Source organism: Camellia sinensis, chromosome 1 (genome assembly GCF_055761805.1).
Source record: "Camellia sinensis isolate YWXY chromosome 1, ASM5576180v1, whole genome shotgun sequence".
Classification (NCBI taxonomy): Eukaryota; Viridiplantae; Streptophyta; class Magnoliopsida; order Ericales; family Theaceae; genus Camellia; species Camellia sinensis.
This window is the reverse complement of record NC_138961.1, coordinates 40,777-66,892: the sequence shown is the minus strand read 5'-3', so window position 1 is coordinate 66,892 and position 26,116 is coordinate 40,777. Positions and strand designations below refer to the sequence as shown.

Below are 26,116 nucleotides of genomic sequence, written 5' to 3'. Positions count from 1 at the left end.
AATGAAGGTTTTCGGTATGCCATACTATATGGCATAAGAAGCGAGATTGATTGCCCTTTCCAAGCCCAAAAACACCCTTGTGTCAATAAAGACAAGGATTCGGTAAACAAATAAATAATTTTATTTTTATTTTATGAAATCAAAATTACTATTTTGCTTAGTTGATTTGATTTTGTATTATTTTATTTACTTATTTTTTTGTTATAAAAGCTTGCTTTGAGAATTCAAAGCTTCAAGAACATAGACAAAGAAGATGAGGATGGTATAATTGAAGTTCTGAAGAAACATCCTCTAGGTGCAGCAATTCGTTTCATTGCAAAGTTGCAAAAATACAAGAAGGTTTGTACCCAAATAAAATAAAATAAAAATGAGTATGCTTTATTTTATGTAATAGTTGCATTATTTTTATTTTTTATGAGTTATTATTCATATTGCTAATGGGATGTGGTACAGATAAGGAGACGGGAAAGAATTTCTGGGTGATTCAAAATTCTTGGGGTACAAGATGGGGCATGAATGGTTATGCCAAAGTCATGTGGGTAGTCCATCATCTTGGATACAGGAACAATCAAGAGGATTCATAATCAAGAGAAACAGACAGTTCAAGTATTTTCTCTGTCAATGATTTATACATGTGTAATGAGAATTTTAACAACTCTTCTTTCTAAGGCTCTAAAGTGGTTGAACTTGTGAAAGCTAGGGTGGCCTTTTGGAACAAATATATACATATATATATATATATATATATAAAATAAAAAATAGAGCTAATGCTTCGTTTGTTTGGGCAAAAGATATTTTCTAAAACATATTTTTTGCGTTTATTGGTGTTTGTTACAACAGAAAATAAAAATAACATTTTCCATGGTCAACAGAAAACAAGCCTATTGGGACGAAAAATATTTTCTGCTTTTGAAAGGTGAAAAATATTTTTCAAACTAAAGTTTCACCAATGCTACCGCATTACCACCACTACTATCACCTCTACCACCACCATACCACTACCACCACCACCAACACCTCCACCTCCTTCCCGCCGCTGTCGCTACTATCACCACTAATGCAAGTAATAGTACATTAGTTTGAAAAACGCAATTGAACGTAGGAAAACATTTTTTATGGAAAACATTTTATGAAATTTTTTTTGTAATTTTTTACATTAAAATATATTTTTTGTCAAAACAAACAGAGCAAAGTTAGGGAGGCCTTCTGGACCAAAACTAGCCCTCCCTTCTTATATAGACTAGTGAATGACCCGTTCTTAAAGACACTCTAAGTAAAAATAATCTTTTGAACCATCCTTCAGTGAAAGAAAATTTTAATTTATTTCACATAATTGAATGCTAAATTCCCAAATTACAATTACACTATCAATGAAAAAAACTATGTTTACATTATAATAGTTAGTGTACATATTAGCACTCAAGACTTTTAACCCTTAAATGTTAAATAATCACAAATGATTAGATTAAAAAAAAAATAACGGATACAACATGCCTAATGAAAAACCCTAAGTTATGTGATTCATGATTCGAAATATATTCAATTACTACAAATCCCAAAAACACACAAAACAAATAATCTAAATCAACACAAATGAAAGTGATTGAGCTTGTTGTCTCACAATTGATAAATCAATACAAAAGATTTAACGTGGAAAAACTAAAATTGGAGCACCTCTAATTGTGATAGAAAAAATCACGAACTAAAAGCCACTAAACAATCCACTATGAAGATAATGAAATTACACAAGAGTACACGCCATGAACCAATGCTCACTGAAGAATTGACTTCCACTCCTTGTGTCTCTTCCACCAACATCTTCGTCTCAGAATTGCTTAGCCTAGTGTTGAATCCATAATATCCAAGTCGAATCCACGAGGATGAGCTACTTCGAATACCTTCAAAGCCTCCAAGCTCAAACCCTTCGGAATCCACCAATGAATGCTCTAGAAAAGTTGAATCATAACAAGCCCATTGATATGTGCAATTTAAACCATGTGAGGCAAAAAACTCACAAGATCAAGGGAAACAATAGCAAAGCTCTCCATAAGAATATACAAAAGTTTTCAAGTCTCAGATCTGGAAGTCGTAACATTAAAATATGCAATTACGGTAGATTTAAACAAAACAGTGTTATGAATACCACTCAAGTAAAGGAAAGACCGTTCGAGCAGTGTGTCTAAGAGGTAGTGGAACAAACAACACACCTGTCAATTCGCTCGAGCTCTAAAGCTATCGCTTCAGTGGTAAAAGAAACCTCCCAATATCTCAAAGCAAAGACTGAAATACTGGAAGGCCAACTTCTTTGCTCGTGCTCGAGTTCAAGCTCCTTTGGTCGAGCGGTCCATGTAGATTGACAAGATAAACAAGGATCCCATACATAGGACACAAAACAACCAAAAACAATAATACAACTTAAATGTGTTTTTTCGCGAAATTGACAACACAAGGAAGCTAACACCTAACTCAAAATCCATTCAATGCAGTACAAATTAGGTTGCAACACCACCATCATATTCATCAGCCCAACCCAATATTTGAGCAAATTTAAAATGAACCATGAGATTACATTAAAGCATCAGCAAAGATAAAATAAGCATATACCTGTACTTATGATCCTTTAGATATTATATCAAACAACCTATGTATCAAAACCTGATAAGATGTACGAGCAAAAAGGAGAGGTTTCATTAAAGCATTAAGGATGCTACACATAACCCAGTGTTAATACCAAAAAAGGAAAGTAAGAATTTTGAAGTGTCAAAGACTACATTAGATAGAATAAGACGGTAAATGAATGCAATTAAAAGAAAGTTGGAAAAGATGCCATCCATATTGGAAGCTTTCATTGTTCAACACAAAATATTTTAAAAAGTAACCATCAACCACTTAGTTCAAACAAAAACGATTTAAGAATACAAAAATGATTAGTTCAAACAAAAGGGAGAAACCATCAACCAGTTAAAATTTGAAAATTTTACTTGGAAGTCCCATCCTAGAAAAGTATGTACCAAAAAATTTTAAGAATTTTCTTGTAAACTATTAAGTCTCATTTAATTTGGAAAGGTAGCTTGAGGTCCTTTCATTATATTTTTTGGAGATTCCAAATGTGAATAGGTTTCATTTGTGCACTATTGTCTTATTAAATTTTTGTCAAATATGTCATTATTAGAATGTGACATCATTCTAATGTGTACACTATCATCTTATTAAAATTTTGTCAAATGTGTCATTCTTCTTTAATGTGACAATGAGATATTTGTGCACTATTTTCTTATTAAACTTTTTTCCAAATATATCATTCCTAATGTAACAATGTGATATTATTCTACGTGTACATTATTTTCTTATTTAATTTTTGTAAAATGTGTCATTGTGACAATGAGACATTTGTGCACTATTGTCTTATTAAACTTTTTTCAAATGTATCATTTTTAAAATGTGACATTGGGACATCATTCTAATGTATCTAGTATTTTACTATTATTATTATTATTATTATTATTATTATTATTATTATTATTATTATTATTATTATTATTATTATTATTATTATTTAAGTGTGTCATTCTTTTCAAAATGTGACAATGATATATTTGAGCATTATTAAACTTTTGACAATTGTGTCATTCTTAAAATGTGATAATGGGACATCATTATAATGTTTATTACGTTTCCAAATGTGGGTACGTTTCATTTGAGATATTTTAATATGAAATAGGACTTATAAACATATAAAAATATTTATGGGATAAAATGGTCCATAAGTTATGAAAATAAGATTTATTATATTAATGCTCCCTTAAAATTTTCCCACATCTCAAAGGGCACTTCACCAACATTAAATCCCAATGTTTCCCGTGTTTTTCAATTTAAACTCCAAAGTTTTAATTTAAACAATTAAAACCCTGACGTTGCTTTCATGTCACAATATAACCCTTTGTTTATCTCTGTTTGATGAAGTAACAAATATATGTCCATAAGTGGAACAAATTCTAACAAAGCATTAACAAAAGTAAGCATATAATTCTCATCAAAATCATTAAAATGAGCTAAACATGCTTCAAGAGGATTAATTGAAGAAGGGAGCAAAAACTGGTCCTGCACAAGAGTGTTAATCAAGTTCACCTCATAAGTATCCTCAAAATTCCTATTTGAATTCAAAATATAAAAATTATTTAATTCCAGTCATATTACCAAAAGATAATTTCATAACACCACTTCTACAATTAATCGAAGTATTAGAAGTTGCAAGAAATAGGAAACCTAAAATGACTGGACTTTGAGTGCTTACAAATGCTACAGGTTGTGTGTCTAAGATTATAAAATCAACAGGAAAATAAAATTTGTCAATTTAGACCAACACATCCTCTACTATACCCCTCAGTTTTCTCATAGAATGGTCAGCTAGCTGAAGTGTTATTGAAGTTGGTTTAAGCTCACTTAGACCTAATTGTTCATAAACCAAGCAAGGAAAAAGATTCACATTAGCCCCAAGGTTGAGCAGTGCAAGCTTTATCCTATGATTCCCAATCACACATGAAATTGTGGGACATCCCAAATCCTTATAGTTTAATGGAGAATTTTGTTGAATAATATCACTCACTTGTTCTGTCAAAAAGGCTTTCTTCTGTACATTAAGCTTTCGCTTGACTATAATTTTGCATATCACGAGATTTGTTTATATTGCATCTAACAAACACTACAGGAAATCGCACTTTTGCCGGCTAAAAATTTAGTTGGCAAAAGTCCATTTTTAGTCGGCAAAAGTTATTCGCGACCAATTTTTTTGGTCGCCACTTTGGTCGCCAATTGAGGGTCGGTAAAAGTAATTAGCAACCAAAACTGTTGTTAGTCGGGAAAAAGTTAGATTTGCCGAATAAATTTTTAGTCGCTAAAATACTTTAGTCGGGAAAGTGACATATTCCCGACCAAACATGTTAGTCGTCGATTGTCACATTTCTCGACCAAACATGTTAGTCGCCAATTGTCACATTCCACGACTAAACATGTTAGTCGCCAAAAGTCACAATCCACGACCAATAAATTAGTCGCCAAAAGTCACATTCCACGACCAAACATGTTAGTCGCCAAAAGTAATGTTTACATGACTAAAAGTTTAGTCGGCAATCGACCTATTCACGACCAAACTCTTTGGTTGTCAAAAGTTTACCGACTAATTATTTAGTCGCCAAATGTACCATTTTGCCTATCAACATTGTGGTCGGCAAAACCACAATTTGGTCGCCAACATCCAACAAAATAAACCTGTAATTGAAAGCAAATATTCCATCCAATCCATTCAATATAATCTATAATTAAAAATAATTATTCATACCAACATAGTATCTGAATCATGAACATTCAACGAAATACATAAATCATCCAATCCTGAACCTGTTTAATAAAAGTCAGCAACTATTACAAATTTCCATCTACAAGTAATTCCAAAGTACATATTCCTCCAATTTAAATTTTTATCCTTGCGCATCTATCAAAAAATATAACTAGTCTACCCAAATATTTTTCATATACACCCATCCAAAACTATAACTACTAGTCTATCGAAATATTTTCCATACACATCTATCCAAAAATATATTACACTTCCAAAAATGCTTATAGCGCCAATTAGTCCTGTACAATTTAGCTTCGTGCACGAGTTCATCCATTTGTACCAAAGAAAAAGAAAAAGAATGTCAAGAATTCAATAAGGTATATAATTTAAGTAAAACTTGTAAAGCTGAACTTACCAAGGCTTAACTAGATTATCTTGGTATTCAACCACCCAACCAGTCAACTAATTGAAATAGATAAGAACAACCAATGTAATGAAATTACAACTAGAAAAGACAATAAAGCTAAAAAAAAGCTCTTCCCAAGCACCCCCATATAACCCACACATCAGACAGTTTAGGAAATAAATTATAGATGATAAACTTACTTCAAAAATTTATCTAATTTTCCATGGAAAAATTATTGAGAACCGCCCAAAGCATATCAATGACATAGTGCTCCTGTCAAAAGAAATGATAAGTAGCCGTCAACTACAAAAATACGAAAGCTCAAAGTAGTGATACTAAAAACTTCATCATAAAAACAGATAAATAAAAAACTTAATCCTGATCATAATTTGAATTCCTTCGACTTTTTTAAAAACCCATAGAGCAATATACCATGCGTTAGCCAGAAATGAGTTGTTAAGGTAGCAAGATTAAGAGGTCTTAATCCAAACCCTGCACTATAAATTACATGCTACTCATTTCCAATTTAGTAATAGACCCAGTAGAGGAAATAGTTTTCTTTCCAATAAAAGACAGAACATAATGAACAAGAAAAAAGATCATCTAGTTAAGCCCAAATCTGCATACTAGGAAACAATAGAAATGCGACAAAAGAAACAGCACTGAAAATGGACTTCCCAAAATAAAGTTATTCCCAAACTAGGAAACAATAGAAATGCAACAAAACAAACAACACTAAAAATGGACCTCCCAAAATAAAGTTATTCCCAAACTAGGAAACAATAGAAATGCGCCAAAACAAATTGCGCTAAAAATGGACTTCCCAAAATAAAATTATTCCCAAAATACGAGCTCATACCAAATGAAGTTGAATGATCACAATAATTTTACTGGAGATAGTTCAATAAGTTAGGAAGATATTTCAAGAAGAACTCTAGAGCTAAAAATCACTTTATGATGGAGAACTCATTTTTGGAAGAAAACTGGTATATTCAAACAGTGAGTTCAGCAGACTTCAGCACAGGTAGTCTGAGTTAAAAAATGAACAGAGGCATCAAAAGATGTCCAAACTAACTGAGACCAGAACCATAGGAAAGTATTTGAGTTAGGGATATTTTATCAGCAGGATGAAAAGTCTAAAAATCACATCAAGGGGGTGAAAATACAAGTTCAAGCAGTACTGGTCTGTTCTTGTCGCGTTTTAGAAAAATGATCATAACTCTCTCAATAATTAATATTTTTCAGTGATTCTTGTGTACATAGAAAGGTATCTCATATATTTTTTAGTTTTTTAGTTTCCTAAATTTATTCAGCTCCTTAACCTGATTTTGTGATGCAACACTTTCAACTCAACAAATATAAAAATGCTACATATTAAGTGTAATATCCTTTTATGAACTGGTATGATGGTATTTAGTTCCTACTGGACTGTTGTATTATTGATAACATTTCAGATCTCTAATTTGGAATTTTTTAATCTAAATGATTCTCAGAATCAATGAATAAAATAAAAGAAAAGGTTGTGTCAAAGTTAGAGAGCATAGCACCATCATGATTAAAAAATTCACGGCATTATTTTTATAATCTATAGCAAAGGTTAAACTGAAGTTCAAATTAGTATCAGAAACATGGATTAAGTGAATCCACTTCTTTTCGGTAACAATTCATCATTTATTAGGTTTGGGATCACCCAGAAGATCTTGTTTTTGAAAGCTTGGAGCTTGGATTTTCTATGTTCTGAAAATAAGGCAGTTCCAAAACTATGCATTACAGTATGACGAGATTTTGTTCATTACAAAGGAGAAAATTAGGGCATTGGACACAACTATACTCCAAAAGAGCATACTTACATCTTGGACAATTGAAGTCTTTCATGCATGGAAGAATTCTCTTTATGTATAGATTCCTAATAAAAGAAAAAATAAAGAAAATTTGTCAGAACTTAAGAAAATTGCCATTTAGATGGGAAGTATGCAGAAGGAAGGAAGAAACTAAAATAGAGTAGTCTTACATGTTCTCCTGACAAGCAGGCTGATCAGGGCCTTGCCATGTAAAGTTATTGTCAGAACTATATAATTAATTAGAAATAAATGGGAAATATATAATTGAATAATTTCAGGGACACTTAATTTAGGAAGATTTGTAACTTAAAAAAATATATATATACATATACATATACATATACATAAGAAGCCCAAATCCACTCACAAAACCCCAAAACCCAAAACTAAAACCCCAAAACCCCTCACAATAATAGAAAATAGCAATTGTAACCATACATCAAACCATCCAATTAACAATGTTGAACAAGTGAATTTTTATCATTATTGTTGTTACTGTAAATAAGCTAGCACATTTATTTATTTTAAAGCATTGAGCTTGAGGTTATTGATCAATCCCTATAACCCACCAAAAAGGACAAGGTCTACCAAGAAGCACTTTGCAGTCCCAAAAATATAAATCACAAGCATGGTATAAATAATTTGACAATATTAGCAAAGGAGTGCAAGTTGCAGATAGAATCCTACCTAGGCCTCCTGTCCCAGATGCCTCAACATTTATAAAAGCTCCAATTGTGTCACGCCATTTATGTGATGTCATGAAGCCATGTGAACCCTGAAATATTGAGACCGTTAACAAGTTCAATGACTATTAGCTGGAGAACATAGCACTAGACTCTTATTAGCTTAAAATAGGCAATTGTGCAAAATAATACATTACCATTTACAACATTTGCCATTTGCAGTCTATCATACATTTTAAAACAACAGTGGCTTATCCAAAGAAATAAATAAATAAACAACAGTGATAAACGTACCATGATCTGCCAAAATGAGTAGTCACAGCACACAAGTCATGATGGGCCTATTGACTTTCTGCACATGCTTCCATTCAAGTAAAAAAGAAGTTACTCAACATTAAAATATATATGATCAAAAAGACAGTAAAATATATTAGCAATCAAAACCAACAAAGAATATGCAATGTGAGCAGAACTATCCTATTTTTTGCTTCGTCCACTCCGCCTAAAGTGTACAAATAACCCCATTTATAGTGCAGGCAATGTTGGGATTGAAATTAAATGCAAGGAAATGAAGAGGAATAAAATAACTACGCATTTATGTAAATAAAGATATACATTGAAATGGATTAACTTTGCAAAATATCAAGCCAGAATCCTGTGACACTGACAATATGCAAACCATAATCTTCATCCCTTTAACTCTCTCTATGTTTTGAGGGAAAATATTGACAAACAAAAAAGATGATTAATAATGGAAAGAAAAATAGAGGAAAACTAAAAGTTGTGTTACAAATGTCAAATCTCCAAAGGTGACCAGATTGCAGTAGTACAAATTCTGTTTCTAGAAACCACTTTGCCTTGCTTTAATAACTTTTAGATCCATAGGAGAAAAAACAAAGTACTGTTTAAAACATAACCAAATGCAACATAAATTTTGGGCATCATACTTACACAAACTTCAAATTATTTCCAGTAATGTCATTTGGAATTTCTCCCACTAACTTGTTAAAACTAACATCCCTGTCCAAATCACAATACAAAGATATATATATATATATATATATATAGAGAGAGAGAGAGAGAGAGAGAGAAAAAGGATAGACCGTCGAGGCAGACAACATCGAAGGGTTGAACATGGTGGTAATCGAAGAGAGCTTCAAGTTGTTCTTCGGTTGATTCGGCCTGTAAAATAGAGAAATCGGAAATCAAGTTCAGAAACCCTAGAAAAAAAAAAAACAAAACAAAAACAAAAACAGTACTTGGAAGATTAGGGGGTTAAAACTTGAAGTTTTGCACCATTAGGGTAGAAGAAATTGAGGCCGAAGTAGCAGTAATTGTCGAGGAAGAAGCAAAGGTGGGAGTTGGGATCGTGTGGGGTTTGAAGGAAGCAGTTCTGATTGTAGAGTTGTTGGGAGGGTTTGAGAGTGTTGGGGTAGCATAGTGATTGGAGTACAAGGGGGTTGAGGTCGAGGTGAGATTGGGTGAGGTTTGGTGGTCACAGACTCTGTGTATTAGAGAGAGAACAAAAGGAGGTGTAAACAAAACACGGCGCCGATATTAAATAGGAGCGCTAAATTTAAAATGTCAAATATTTTAGTTCTTTTGGCAACCAAAACAGTTTAGTCTTTGAAAATAAATGTTTGGTGACCAAATTTTTGGTCGCCAAAGAAAAAAAATAAAAGTTTTATTTTTTATTTGGCATCTAAAAATTAAATTAAATAATTTTTCATCTGTGCATGAGAGAGAATTGGCAAATGTTAATAATTGGCGACTAAAATATTGTTGTAGCCAAAGCTTAATTAATGGCGACTAAAATATTAGTCGCCAAAAGTATTAATTTGGCGACTAACTTTTTTTTGGACAGAAAAAATAAATATACGACGACTAATTTTTTTTTGGTCGCCGAAAATAAGTTTTTGGCCACCAAAATTTTGGTCGCAAAAGATAAAAAATAATTTTTTATTTTCCATTTGGTGACTAAATAGTTTTAGTAGCCAAAACTTAATATACAATGACTAAAATATTTTTAGTCGCTGAAAATAAGTATTTGGCAACCAAAATTTTGGTCGCCAAAAGATAAAAAATAATTTTTTATTTTCCATTTGGTGACTAAATAGTTTTAGTAGCCAAAACTCAATATACGGCGACTAAAACATTTTTAGTCATTGAAAATAAGTTTTTGGCTTTTGGTTGCCAAAAGATAAAAAATAATTTTTTATTTTCCATTCGGCGACTAAATTGTTTTAGTAGCCAAAACTCAATATACGGCGACTAAACTATTTTTTTGTTGCTAAAAATAAGTTTTTGTCGACCAATCTTTTGGTCGCCAATTCCACAACCAATTTATTTTGATTTTCCGGGACCAACTTAATTTTTGGTCACCAAAAGGTGACCTTCCGCGACCAAATTTGTAGTTGGTCGCCAAAACCATACCACTTTCTGTGACCAACTTTAATTTAGGTTGCCAAAATATGACCTTCTGCGACCAACTCATATTTGGTCACCAGAAACAATGATCATTCACGACTAACTCATATTTGGTAGCCAAAATGTAACTTTTAGTGACCAATTTTTATATTGGTCACGAAAAGTGGTCGCTAAAAGTGCAGATTTTTGTAGTGAAAGGTATGTTGACTTTGACTTGTTTGAAGATTTCAAAAATTTCTGAATTTTGGTTCAACTTCTGAAATGGTGGTTGCAACCTTAGAGGAAAAGAAGCAAAAATAGGACATCTCACCTCTTCATTTGACTCAGACTTGTTAGGTTTATCACTACTTTCAGGTTCTAAAACATCCTTAGGCTTTTGAGCCTTCATTGGAATGGGTTTGTCAATAATTTTTCCGCTACGAAGAGTAGCAACTAATTTAAGATGTTCAAGCTAAGTACTAAAAAGGGAATTATCACTAACACCATTTTGACCTTGTGGGTTAGGTAGAGGTTGAGTATGAAATCTACCGTTTTCTTGAATTCTCAATGAAAAGGTTAATTTAATGAGAGTGGTCTTCATATCATTAATGGCTTGAGATCTTTGAACATTTATAGTCGTCTGTCCTTCACTATAGAAAAATACATCTTCGATGACTAAAAATGCCAACTAAAAAGAATTTGAGCAACAAATGTACAATCTTTAGATACTAAAAACAATCTTTTCTTTCCTTTTTCATGAGAAAATTATTAGGTTTTTGTAATTGACAATCCAGTTTGACAAAATTCCTTTCAATTGTAATTTTATTTGCTCTTATGTTTTAGTGAGGATGTGAGTGTTTAAAAGCGAATCCAACCTAAATTGTGTCTCGTAATTGGCAATCTTGTTTGACAAAACTCCTTTCAGTTGTAATTTTATTCACTCTTATGTTTCAGTGAGGATGTAAGTGTTTAGATGCGAATCCAACCCAAATTGTGCCTGTACAAAGGAGTTTGTGATGTTGAGGATTTCATTGTTGGCCGGTTCGCTGACTCTGTATGGGGATCAAGCTGCCTGGTCAGCTTGCAGGGGTCCATGGGGCAACACCCCATGGCAGGTCCAGTGCAGTGCCCTTGAAGCCCAAGTTGTTTGACTGCTCAAGCTGTCATTTGTGCACTCGAGCTGTGAATGGCATCATCTAGTATTTTGGCAGAGCAGACTAAACTTCTGAGAGAATTTGTTTTGTGCTCGAGCGGTGGAGTCGTGGCTCGACCAATAGGCATGTGTTTTAGTGAGTTCGCTCGAGTGATGAATTGGTCGCTTGATCAGTCTTCGCGATTTAGTTTACTATAAAGTACGAAGTTTGCTATTTTTAGGGTTTAAGCCATCCAAATTCTGGGAGAGCAAGGCTACATGCTACCAAGGTTTTCTATATTGGAAGGTATTTTTATGAGTGTTTCCTTGATGATTTGAGAGTGATCAATAGATCTGTGAACTTCATATTAATATCATCAAGGGGGTTTGTTTGTTTTCTTTTATTCACAAAAGAGAGAAGCATTCTTCGATGGATTCTGAGGAACTTGGGCCTGAAGCTTTGGTGGATTCCAGAGTGGCTCATCGTCGTGAATTTGACATCAGCGTTGTTGATTGGCTCATCGTCGTGAATTTGACATCAGCGTTGTTGATTTAACGTTGGGCAAGACAATTCGAGGTGAAGACGGTGGTATAAGAGACACATTGGGGTCGGTTCAATTCGGGTGTGGATTCACTAGGTAATTGATTGTACACACGTGTAATTCCTTTTTATCTTCTTACTGGATTGTTTTGTGGCTTTGGCCTATGGTTTTTATTTTTTAATCACGATTGGAGGCACTTTAATTATGATGTTTTTCACGTTAAATCATTGTACCAATTTGTCTTGATTGTTTGATTGTTATTGTTATTTATTTTTTTAAATTGAAACTTAATCACGAATTAATATCTTAGGGATTTAGATTTTTCAGAAATCATTTCAATGAGAGATGTTTTGAAAAGCTTGCATAACAACATCAGTGGCGATCATTGCATTTCTAAGAAACCTTTAGGTTTCATATATATATGTTTGAGCTTAATTTGCTTGTTTTGCATTTTTTATTTATTTCTATTAAAATAATTTTAGTAAGCTTGGAGGGCATTGGTTGTCCTTTTCTTTTAGGAGTTTATATTATCCGTAGTAATCTTGTTAAAATGGTGTTGATTAAACTTGAATTAGCAAATAAGAATTACTTTAATTTATTACTTATAATTATTGGCATTCAATGCAGTATGATTTTGAAGGAGAAAAAGATTTAGTTAAATTTAGGATAAACTACCAATAGGTCCTAATAGTTTGACTTAATTCTCATCAAGTCTTATTGCAAATAACTCCTAGTAAAATTTTCACTAAAAATAATTTTTTGTGACGATTTTTTGTACGTCGCTAAAAATTGACAATTAGTGATTTTTTTTTTCTCACGATTTTTATAAATTGTCACTTAAACTTACTATTAGTGATTTTTTCTGTGATGAATTTTTCAAACTGTTGCTGAAAGTTGAAAATTAGCAACTTTTTTTTGTGACGATTTTTTTAAGCTGTCACTAAAACTTATAATTAGTGATATTTTTTGTGACAAAATTTTCTAACTATTGTTGAAAATTAACAATTAGAGATGTTTTTTTAATAGTGTTTGATGAAAAATGCCATTAATTATCATAGGACTATTGAATAATAAATCCACATATTAGGATCAATACGTAAGTCCCCCTTAAATTTATTAAATTGCTTCTTGAAGCTGGTTTATATGCTTATCTAAGGATTGGTTCTTATGCTTGTGCTGAATGGAACTATGGGTAAAGCTTATAAAATTTTTGTTCCAATCTATTGCATAGTATACAAACCAACAATATATTAGTGAACTTTACCTTGTAGACTTTGTCTTTGAATAGTGGGTTTCCTCTTTGGTTGCTTTTCATACCTGGAATTCAGTTTCGAACTGATAATGAGTCATTCAACGTATTCCCTCCCACTTTGTCCTACTGTTAAATTTTAAATTAATGGCCTAAATATGCTCATTGGACTTCTTTTTGTTTTAGACAGAAATGAAGTGATTAAACAACCAAGATTGTGGACATGATGAAGAAAGAAAAACTCTATGCATCCCAAGGCGAACCCATTATCTTATCCCATGTTAGTTCCTTAGTTTTATGTGGATTTTCCATATACATGCACCATTGTGTATAATTAGTGAAGTCCAATCTACCTTTCTAGGTGGAAGACACATCTTTGACGGAATCATGATAGCCAATGAGGTGGTGGATTGGTGGAAGAATTACAAAAAGAAGGGGATTAATCTTAAGTTGGATTTTGAAAAAGCATTTGACTCAGTAAATTGGAATTATCTGTGGTCCATGTTAGCAAGCTTTGGTTTCGGTAATCTATGGATGAGTTGGATGAAAGAGTGTGTGACCTCAACTAAAATCTCTATTCTTGTCAATGGATCTCCAACTGATGCATTCTTACCAAAAAGAGGGCTAAGGCAAGGAGATCCTCTCCCCTCTTCCTTTTCAACATTGCAACTGAATGCCTAAACTTGCTGCTGAAAAGAGCTAAAAACCTAGGGCTAATCAAGGGTGCTTCAGTGGGCCATTCTAAATTGAAACAATCCCATCTTCAATTTTCTAATGATTCTATTTTACTATGTGAAGCTAAGGGAGAAGAACTAGTGACCATTAAAAGAATCCTTTGACGTTTTGAGATAATATCAGGCTTGAAGATAAATTTTCACAACAGTGTGCCTTGTGGAGTAGGAATTGATGATGGCCTTGCCCTGGATTTGGCAACCATACTCATCTGTCAGTGCCAGAAGTTACATCTGAAATATTTAGGGCTGCCACTTGGGGCTAACACTAGAAGAAGAAAGACTTGGTAACTAGTGGTGGACAAGATCAACTCAAAATCGGCCCCACGGGAAAGAAAGTTGCTCTCATTTGCTGGTAGAGTGAACCTAATTAAATCTGTTTTGTCGAACCTCCCATGTTACTATCTCTCTTTATTCAAACTTGCTGAGGGTGTGGCAAAAACCATTGATAGATTGTGAGTTGCTTTTTTGTGGGGGAACACTAAGCAAAAAAGAAAGGCGTATCTAGTTAATTGGAAATCTGTCATAGTCAGTAAGAATCAAGGTGGATTAGGTATTGTGAATTTGAGGGAAATGAATAGCAGCCTTTTATTGAAATGGTGGTGGAGATATGGGGTAGAAGATAAGACATTATGGAAACAGATTATTAATAGCAAGTATGGTGCAGTTCGTGGGGGTTGGCTGCCAAACCTTGACCCCTTGGGGAAAATGTCTAATGCGTGGAAAGGAATTCTATCTATGGTTGAGGCTAATCTAAATCTATTTGACTATTTTCTATCTAGCATAGAAATTATAGTAGGTGATGGCAAAAGAGTACACTTTTGGTTGGATAAATGGCTGAGGAATACCAAACTTAAAGATGAGTTCCCTAGGTTATTCAGTTTGTCTGTTGAGAAGGAAAAATCCTTTGATTATTTTCTACAAAGAAAGGAATTCTCGAGGGGTTGGAACCTGTCCTTTAGGAGGCATTTAAGGCCTTGAAAGGAAGATGAGGTCAATAGGCTCTATCTTATGCTTTCTGAGGTACCATGTCTGAGTGCAATCCACCCTGATTCTCTTAGGTGGCGGTGGTCCTCATTTGGGTAGTTCACTGTTGCATCAATTAGATCATGGTTGGAAGCACATCATGGGCCTAAACTTTTGATTCCAAAATTATTATGGGGGTAATGTGGCACCTCTTAGAGTTCAATTTCTAGGTTGGCTAGCATGGAAAGGCAGAGTTAAAACCACTGATTTTCTGCCAAGATTGGGTGTCCTTAGTAGCAGCTTGAACAATTATGCCTCTTTTGCAAAGCTGAACCTGAATCCTTGAATCACATTTTTCTGACATGCAGTGGCATATGGAAGACCTGGGCTAATCTGCTACCTTGGTGAGATTTTCAGTAGGCAACACCTGCTTCAATTATTGATGTGTTGCTTTGGTGGTTGGGTACTAAATGCAAGAAAGTTCTATTAAAGCTTTGGAACTTAGTATCATTGGCTATGCTCTGGTCTATTTGGAAGCGCATGAATGACTGAATCTTCAATGGATGCCAACCCAATCTCACAGAGTTGAGTGATGCTGCCAAATGGAAAGTTTCTTTGTGGGCCGAATCTAACCTTCAAAGCCTTTCTTACTCTATGTAAGACATTGTCTCAAAACTTAGGCAGATCAAGTTTTGTCTTTAAGCTGTTGCTCTTATGAATCAGTGTAGTTGTCTTTGCTATGGCTGTCTTTTTTGTTCCTTTGTTGTTTGTTCCTCACCAACAGTTGTTTGGTGCTATCACATGATTGTGTGTGCTTATCAATGCCAACCTAATTGGGATTGGGCTGTTGCACTTTGATGACCTCTACACTAGCCTTCCCTTTATTGTTGTTCTTTCCTTCCTTGTAAGGTTTCTATCATCAATAAGTCTATTTTTGTTGATAAAAAAAAAAAAAAAAAATATGCACCATCGTGTAATTGTGGGTGCTGTGTAGCTTTATCTTAATTATTTTATGATGAGTGAGGATTGTAATACGAGAGAAGTGTCTTACTTTTGTGCTAGATTGAAAATGAATATGGGAACATTGACTTAGCATATGGATTTGCTGCCAAGACTTATATTAATTGGGCAGCAAGCATGGCTACATCTTTGGATATAGGAGTGCCATGGATGATGTGCCAACAAGCCATTGCACCTAATCCTGTAGTGAGTTCCTTGATCTTCTCTAAGTTTATTTGTGTAGTTTTTCAACTACAAAGCATTATATTTCGAATTCAAACACTAAACAAGATGTTTTTTTCAACTAAGACATGTTGGTTTCTTGTAGATCAACACTTGCAATGAATTTTATTGTGACCAATTCACACCTAATATAATTCTGCCAAGAAACCGAAAATGTGGACTGAGAATTGGACTGGAAAAAGGAGGTACTTCAACAAACCAGTACTATAAATTTGACAGTTTCACATATTTGTACTAATCCTTGGTCATCCATCATAGCTTTTGTGTGAGAAAAAACTAAGATTGAAAGTTTAATGTCATAGTTAAAAATTGTGACATTTAACCAATTTTGTAGTAGTGTGGATATTCTATTTTGACGTGGTACAAATTACCTTTTGGCATGATATTGTGAATATTACTTTTTTCTGTACAGAGAACATGGTTGTATAATCCTCAATTTTGTATGGAATTACTATTTTAGTTTGGATTATACTTGGTTTGTATAGAATTTCTATTACATTTGGAATTTGACGTTAAATATGATTTTTTTGGATAGTTGAAAGTGAAATATGTTCAGGTTGTGGAATGGTTGATAATATAATTGGTATATATGTATATATTGTTTTGTTTAATATACAAGGTAAATGTTGCACTAATAATGGAATAAATATAGGTGATCGAGAAATGAATAAAAAAGAAACTAAATAAATTTTTTGGCGACTAAACGTATACTAGCCAAAAAAAGAAGTGAAATTTTTGGCGACTAAATATTTGGTAATCAAAAAAGCAAGCAAAGGTTTTTAGTGACTAAATATTAGTAGGAAAAAAAAACAAAAGACTTTTGCCGACCAAATAGTTAGTAGCCCAAACACATCAAGATGAAAGAAGAAACAATTGTCGACTAAATATTTTAGTCACGAAAAAACATGGCATCCTTCGGCGACTAAAATGTTTAGTTGCAAAACACAATGTGACAAAAATATTAATTTTTTTGGCGAGTAAAATGTTTAGTCGTAAAAAACAATGGTGACTAAAAATTTGGTGGCTAAATGTGACAGAAATCGATGAGTAAAACAGTTAGTCACTAAATGTAGTACGTATTGGTGATTAAAATGTATTAGATACTAAATATTTTAGTCATTGGGAGAGACTTTTATTTTTGTTTGAGAACTTTTGGCAACTACACCTTTTTGTTGCCAAAATGTGTGAATTGGTTACTAAGTTTGTTTTAGTAGCCAAAGAGAAGATTATTAGTGACCAACATAAATTTAGTTGCGAATACTTTTGCCTACAAGCCTTCGGCAACTAACTAGGGTGACTAAAAATTTTAATTGCCATTGACAATCGACGACTAAAAACAAGTCTTTCGCGACTAATTTTTTAGTCACTGAAAGTTTATTCTCTTGTAATGCTTACATGAATTGTTACAATGTGTCCTCAAGGATCTTCCAAGGTGGGGGGACATGAAGGACAAAATTAGAAGGCCCTTGAGAAGGTAGGAGAGTTTCAACATTATTATTATTCCTCCAATTAAAATTTGAATGATTCTTACCATCATGAATTGTAGGTTTTAGAATGAGTAGATAGAGTAGGCTTTTGAAAAGTGTTCATAACATTTGCTTGATCATGTAACACCTCTTTGAAAGCAGGAATTGTTAGACACTAATGTGTCGGGTGTCCAATGGTCTCACAAATTCCACAAACATTTTCTATTTGTGCCACAGATGTGACTTCATTAATTCTTCTACCTCCTAGTCAAAGTAGCTACCCTTACACTCAAATCATCTTATTTCCTAAGTTGGTATTTCCCAACACTAAATGTAGATGAGGAAGGCCTGGTCTTGCTTGAATTTCCTAAAGGCTTAATAGTATACCAAGATTGGATATTCTCAGCTAATAGATTAAAAGATGTAAAGGCCTTATCTGGTTTTTCATTAAAAAATTCACCATTACACATCATCTCAATGAGTTGGTGCATTTGAGGAGTCAAGCTTTCATAGAAAAAACCAATAACTAGCCAAGATTCATAACTATGATGTGGGCAAGAGTTTAACAAACTCTTAAAACATTCCTGACATTGATAAAATGTTCCATTTTCTTTTTGAGAAAAATTCATGATTTGTCTTTTTCAAAAATTTGTTCTGTGAATTGGAAAAAAATTCTTCAAAAACTCAATTTGCATCTTTTCCTTGTGCCAATTGAACTAGATTTTTTTTAAAAAAAATTAAGCTATGTCTTCGCTTTTTTTTTAAGAGAAAAAGGAAATGATTTCAACCTGATTACTTCCTCAGTACATGTTTGGTTAACAAAGGTCACACATACTTTCACAAATTCTTTGATATGCAAATAGGGATTTTCATAATCACGACCATGAAATTTAGGAAGTGTGGTGGGTAAAAATTGAACCATTTGACTGCGGCGGTGCTCCGTCGAGGATAAGACTACTTGAGACTTGAAAATACACTCATAAAAAAGGAAAAGGAGTGGCTAGGGAGTAGCCTAGGGACTCTCCGATGCCTAAGTTAGTAAAATAGTAGACAATGGAGCAAAATGTGGGAGTATAGATTCAAGAAGTGTATTAAATTGTGCGTCCCTTAGACTTTGTTACCTTCTTTATTTATACTCTGCTCCCACTAGTCGTTGTGGACAGTTAAGCCTCTTCTCACCCCTCATGTCATCCTCTTTTCTCTAGGGATCGTGCACCAGATTGGCACGCTTATCTAGGAGTTAGTTGGGCCATTATTTTAGGAACGCGCCTTTGATTGAGTTTGACCCTTGCAAGCGTGCATCTTGTATTTCCTGGTCTTGATCATTTGAACCTCTAATTCCTAGACCCGGAGACCAATCGTCCTGCACTTTTAATATTCTGGACCTAGATTTCTGGTCTTGCTTTATAGTTTAATTTGCCCTCCCATAATTGCTTCTCAACTCTGACTTTTTCAGTTTCTGACCTCAAAAGAAGTTGAAGTTTTATTTATTTGGGAGCGGACCATTAAACTTTTGCTCCTCTTTTCTTAGGATTTTGAATTCCACAATGATTCCCTTGAACCAACACTTTTGGGCTGCTGTCCTTTAGTCTAATGCATCACGTCTGTCCTGGACACGTGTCCCCAAGTTATTGGACCTAATCCAACCTGTGCATTAGATGAAACAATGCGTGTGTCAGATCGCATTGATTCAATAAGTATAAATCTTCCTTCCTTGTATTCAAACATTTCACAATTCATCACTATTTCAATGATAAGTACCAAGCGAGAAAGAGAAGGAGAAGTTGAAGGATTATCGTTCGTCGTTCCTCTGCTACTCCAGTGAACTTGTTTATGCACTTTTAGTGGTTGTAAGTCCCTTTCTTCTTCTCTTATTGTCCTTGGCTTCCTTTTTCTTCTGAATCCATGGTTAAATATCAGCAACTCCTTGAGTCACTTGAAGCCCTTTCGGCTTTTTTTTACGATTTGGAATCACTAGATATCCATATTCGCTTAAGATTGCCACTGATGATCTTTATAGAGGTCTAGACTATACTTGTCTCTCCCTTGTTGCCATTGTTGAGGAAGGGGTGAGATTCCCTTTGAACCCCCTTATGCGAGAATGTATGAGTTCTTATTCCCTTGCCCCGATCCGACTTTCCGCCAACATTTATCGCACCATCAATGGCATTTTTGAGTTGAACAGGACACAAGGTGTTCAACTAGGACAGATGGAAATCCAGTCTATTTATGTTCTTATTGCCTATGATGCCAAAGCTTAAGTCAAAGACCTCAGGTGTTACCTAACTCCTAGGAAGATGTCCAAAAATATAGCAATCCCGGTTTTTCCATTCATTATTTACTGTATTTCGGACTCGGTTCCGTGGATGTGTGCTATTGTCGTTGTTGTCTATATCTTGTCTTCACCCTTTAACTCTTTGAATTTGTCTTTAGAAATGTCTTGGGCGTGTTTCGAAACAGGTTGGTTGAGTTTTAGCCTCTAATCTTGTTGCCCAGATTTTTGATGATCCGCTCGAGCGGGTCTTGTTACGCTCGAGCGGAGTTTGCAACCTTTCAGCATTTTGTACGTCTGCAGATATACTACAGAGGTGTTTTTCACGCTCGATCGGCATTCCTTACGCTCGAGCGGGTCTGAGCTCGAGCGGGCATCTTTGCGCTCGAGCGGGTTTTCGAAGTCTACAAAAGTACTGGAGGAGTGTATTCTACGCTCGAGCGGGTATCTTTGCGCTCGAGCAGTTAGTTCTTTGCTGTTGTGCCTTGGCGCTCGAGCGGGTTAAGTTTTTGTGTCTTACGCTCGAGCGGACTATACGTATATCAGATTGCGACTGTGTCATTTTAAATCACTTTTTTTATCCACTCTCTCTCTCTCTAACTTTTCAAAACCCTCATTTGAGAGCTCCTCTCTCTAGAATACAACTTCTCTCTACGAAATCATCTAGCTCTAGTGATCTTCTACCTTAGTCCCTTTATATAAAGTGTGGAGCTTGGCTTGATCTTCATTTGAATCCAAAAATTATTGGGTTTGGAGCATCTCGAGTTTTCTTCATCTTCTCCATTGGGTCTCTTCTTTTGAGGTAGGGATATCCTACTCCATCTTATGAGTTTTGACATAAATTTTAGTCATTTTGATTGAATGGGGTTATTTGGTAATTTTAGGAAAGTTAGGGTTTGATTTGAGGTTATGAAAAGGGGGTTTTCAAATGTTAAACCCCATGTGTATATGAGACCTTGGAAAATGGAATTATTGTTGTTAAATTGATGAAATTGAACCATAGGGTTAATATTTGAAAAAGGGAAAAAATGCCCTAATTATGTTGAATAATTAATTTGGGAAAATGTGAAATTGAGTTGAGAATCATGCAATTGGGGAATTGTGAGAGTGAATGGTGTAGTTGAATAAATTAATCACTCACCTATGAAAATGTTGGTATTTTATCTGTTTGATAAATTTATTAGCTATTTAGAGATAACTGCTTTGGGCTATCGGTGGAGGATAGTCTTGATTGTTGTAGACCCTGTATGTTGATTAGAGAAAATTGAAACTAATCATCCGGAATATGTCATTGAATATGACGGTTGGAATAATACATCGAATATGTGTATTGATTGATCATTATATATAATAAGTGTTTAAATACATTGTATATGTATATTGTTTGGGAGGAGATAGGGGATGTACTCCACGGTTTGAGAGGAGATAGGGGATGGACTCTCAAACCTGTTTGGGAGGAGATAGGGGATGGACTCCATTGATAATTAAGTTGGCCGGAGTGTCCAGGGTGAAAGTCCCGAAATCTTGATTACGTTTGCATGACGTAGATAATTGAAGTATGGAAGTGCTTTAAGATGAGTTGTCTCTCATGTGAATCGTGAATAATGGAAGTGTCTTTATATGAGTTGTAGCTTCACTTGATTGTTTGGCTAGATAACGAGCCAGGTTTATGAATGTGAATTGGACAAGTAAAGGGAAAGTGGAATGAAACATAGATGTATTTGTCATGGAACTGGAATGTGTTAAAATATTGGTTTATAGTGTTAACCATTTATCTAATGCTGATGTTTTAGTTATTGCTCATACGTGGTTTAGTATATTTCTACTGGGCTTTGGCTCACCCTTTATGGGACATCATTTTCAGGTACAGATGGCATGCCACCTCCAAGGACGTAGCTTGGGAGGTTTAGAGGCCGAATGACTCTTTTTGTTGTCTTCCTTTTGTATTACATGTAAATCAAGCCAAGGGCTTATTTTGTATAAAGAGTTAGAACTCTTCTTTTGTTGTACCCAAGTGTTGACTTAGAAAGTTGTAAGCCCGTAGGACATTTACTTTTGTTGTCACCATGTAATACTTTTGTAATGAATACTCTGATATATGGAAATATGTTTTATTCTCTTATGTCCAAGGATGTCTTGAATGTTTGATTTATAGGTTTAATTTTGAGGGTGTTACAACTTGGTATCAGAGCGTACCGAGTTTGAATACTTTGGGTATGTGGGAAGTGGTTAGTACCATACTGGGTTTGTCTCGCTTGTTAGAGACTTACGTATGATGTTATGTGCTTATGTGATAACATGTTTATGTGACTATATGGGTATGAAATTTAGTTTCTAGGATGTTGATTGGATCCTTGGTTTTCTGGGAGTCCTGTTGGAAAAGCACTTGATCAATGCTGTTTCTAACCGAAACTTTAGCAACGCCACGGGACTATCATTATCCGGAAATGAAATTCGTAAGTGCTTATGTGCTTAAGTGGAATGAATTACTGTTGTCCAATGTATTAGGACGCGAGTGAAATAGCTTCGGCACATTTGTGAATGTGCTAATGTCTTCGTTACCTTTATTAGGATGTTAGGACGAGGACGTGGTGGTAGGCATGGTAGGCCTAAGTGGTAGGAGATGCCTATACCAGATGAGATTCTGGCGCAGCAGGAGGGTGTTGGTCAGGCCAACGTGGCCGAGCCAGTAGGTCAGCAGGCCATGGGTGCCTTAACTCGCGAGATGGCCGGAGCATTGAGGGAATCTATGGACATTCTCAGAGTTGAGAATCAAGTCCAGGCCCATGTGGCTGAGGCAAGGCCTTCTTTTCTGAAGAAGGAGTTCTTCCGGTCTAATCTGGATGAGTTTGTGGGTGATCCTAAAGAGCCACTTAAGGATGACGAGTGGCTTGAGCAGATGATGAAGACGTTTGAGATGCTAGGCATCGAAGACGGAGCCTTGAGGGTGACCTTGGTGTCTTTCCAGCTAAAGGGAGAAGTGGGCCAGTGGTGGAAGTTTGTTCGGGGCCGTATTAGAGGGACTTGGGAGGCTTTCGTTGATGCTTTCTACGAGAAGTTTTTGCCTCCCGCTGTTAAGGAGAAGTTGAGGGATCAGTTCTGTTAGCTCAAGTAGCTGATTACACTATGGCAAAGTTTGAGGCCGCATTTACCAGTTTATCGAGGTTTGCACTTGAACTAGTGGCGTCTGAGGAACGTCGTTGTCTTGAGTTCGAAAAGAAGTTGAGGACTGGGCTCAAGCTTAGGGTTGCGGGGTCCATCACTCGGGAGTATAGGCGCCTTATAGATGGCGTGGCCCATCTTGAGATCATTATGCATGAGGAGGAGGAGAGGATGAGGGGCTCCAAGAGGAGTCAGGATGGTCAGGAGGACGGTAAGAGCCGGAGGGCTCCTAACCCTCAAAAGTCCCAGGGTGCGTTTGTGAGATCTACCTTTCCAGTGCCAAGTTCAGGTTCTATACGAGGCAATCAGGGAGACTTTACTTGTTAGAAGTGTGGTCAGCTGGGCCACAAGTCTCCAGCTTGTCCGCAGAGGGGAGGAGGACAGAGAGCAGCTTCATCTTCGGCTCGTCCTCAGAGCTAGAGTCAGGGCAGAGGCCAGCCGCTCTCTTGTTACCAGTGTGGTCAGGCGGACACCTGAAGAGGTTTTGCCCGCAGTTGAGTGCCACATCTGGTGCATCTGGATCGAGGCAGAGTTATCAGCCAGCTCAGTCTGTTCAGGCCTCGAGGGCCAATCAGGGAGCCTCATCGTCTCAGTCCGTGCAGCAGTCTCATGCTCCAAGAGGTGAGCAGGTAGATCAGAGACCTTCTGGGCGTTTGTATGTTGTTACCGCGCAGGATCTTGTACCGACTCCATCTGTTGTGAGAGGTACCTTTTTGTTTTGCAACTCGGTTGCTAATGTGTTGATTGATACGGGTGCATCTCATTCCTTTATATCTGTTGCATTTACATCTGTTTTGGGGTTGGAGTTAGCACAATTAGCATCTCCTATTTGTGTTGTATCACCTGTTGGGGGTGAATTGATTTTGAAACAAGGTTGTAGGGGTTGTGATATTGAGGTCGCCGACCACCGGCTTTCATTTTCTTTTGTAGTTATGGCTATGTCGGGTTTTGATGTGATTTTGGATATGGACTGGTTATCGTCATACCTAGCTATTATTGATTGCTACCACCAGAGGGTTACTGTATGTACCTTGAGCGAGGATTGTTTTCATTTCTTGAGTGATCAGGTTGGTAGAGTTTTGCCACCAGTGTATGATTCGAGAGGACGGAGTGTGCTTAGTTGCCTTATCGCTAGCTGTATGAGTAGTGAGTGTGATGAGACCCAGGTTGAGTTGCTGAGAGTGGTTTGTGAGTATTCGGATATTTTTCCTGAGGACCTTGTTTGTTTACCACCTCATCGAGAGATGAAGTTCTCTATTGACTTAGTGCCTGGTACGGCACCGATTTCCATGGCATCGTATCGTTTTGCCCCAGCCAAGTTAAGTGAGTTGAAGATTCAACTCCAGGAGTTGCCAGATAAGGACTTTATCTGCTCTAGTACTTCGCCGTGGGGAGCACCAGCCCTCTTTGCTAAAAAAAAAAAGATGGTGCCTTGAGACTTTGTATTGATTATCGGAAGTTGAATAGGGCTACGGTTAAGAACAAGTACCCCATGCCCCGTATAGATGATTTATTTGACCATTTGAAAGGGTCCCGTTGTTTCTCAAAGATAGACTTGAGATCGGGTTACCATCAGTTGAGGGTTAGGGAGGAAGATATCCTGAAGACGGCATTTCATACGCGGTATGGCCACTATGAGTTTTTGGTGATGCCTAATGGGCTCACCAATGCACCGGCAATGTTTATGGACTTGATGAACCAGATATTCTGGGAATTCTTAGATCGTTTTGTGGTCATCTTCGTAGACAACATTCTGATTTATTCACCTTCGGAGGAGGAGCACGAGGAACACTTGAGAGTGGTGCTTGAGTTGCTTAGAGCCCATAAGCTGTATGCTAAGTTTGGGAAGTGTGAGTTTTGGCTAAGAGAGGTAAAATTTTTAGGCCATGTAGTCTCCGGGGAAGGGTTGTCTGTTGATACATCCAAGATCGAGGCAGTGCAAGATTGGGCACAGCCTAAGAGTGTTTTTGAGATCCGCAGTTTTCTAGGATTGGCCGGGTATTACCATCGGTTTGTGAAAGATTTCTCCAGGCTAGCTTCGCCGTTGACTAGATTGACGCAGAAAGGGGCCAAATATGTATGGAGTGAGGCTTGTGAAAAATCGTTCCAAGAACTTAAAGTTAAACTTACTACCGCTCCAGTTTTGATTATTCCGGAGAGGGGTTTGGGTTATGCAATATACTGTGATGCCTCACGAGAGGGTTTGGGTTGTGTGTTGATGCAAGAGGGGAAAGTTGAAGCCTATGGCTTGCTGCAGTTGAAAACACATGAGAGGAATTACCCTACACATGACCTAGAATTAGCAGCTGTGATTTTTGCCTTGAAGATTTGAAGGCACTACCTGTATGGTGAGAGGTTCGAGGTGTTCTTGGATCATAAGAGTCTGAAATATCTGTTTACAGAAAAAGACTTGAACTTGTGGCAGAGGAGGTGGATGGAGTTTATTGAGGATTACGACTTCGAGTTGTATTACCATCCGGGGAAGGTCAATGATGTGGCCGATGCCCTTAGTAGGAAATCCATTAGTGATGTAGCTTGTATAGCCATCCGGGAGTGGAAAATGTTGGGTGCACTTGGCGAGTTGGATTTACTTCTGGGTGAATCTGTTGAGTCTGCGGCCTTGTTTTCTGTAGTTGCGCAGCCTACACTTGTGAATCGAGTGTTAGAGGCACAAAGAAGT

At 36.0% G+C, this 26,116-nt stretch overlaps 1 protein-coding gene across 18 annotated transcripts in view; it reads right to left on the bottom strand.

Moving 5' to 3' along the window:
• Positions 1–1,479: 1,479 nt before the first annotated feature.
• Positions 1,480–26,116, bottom strand: part of LOC114303514 (uncharacterized) — a 35,838-nt gene continuing 11,201 nt past the window's right edge. The window contains exons 1-10 of one of the 18 annotated variants that reach the window (XR_014330222.1): positions 9,565–16,316; positions 9,372–9,450; positions 8,563–8,620; positions 8,273–8,360; positions 7,756–7,786; positions 7,595–7,650; positions 5,945–6,017; positions 2,605–2,655; positions 2,208–2,329; positions 1,481–1,946 (exon numbers count right to left, since the gene is read on the bottom strand). Coding sequence is in view for 4 of the 18 variants with exons in the window: in XM_082869890.1 (XP_082726016.1) it covers positions 5,954–6,017; positions 7,595–7,650; positions 7,756–7,775; positions 8,273–8,360; positions 9,372–9,404 (261 nt within the window). In the remaining 14 variants the exon portion in view is untranslated. Of the gene's footprint in view, positions 1,947–2,207; positions 2,330–2,604; positions 2,656–5,400; positions 6,018–7,594; positions 7,651–7,755; positions 7,787–8,272; positions 8,361–8,562; positions 9,451–9,527; positions 16,938–26,116 lie in introns of those variants that run through there. The other 17 variants (XR_014330201.1, XR_014330227.1, XR_014330229.1 and 14 more) reach the window with 17 other exon arrangements.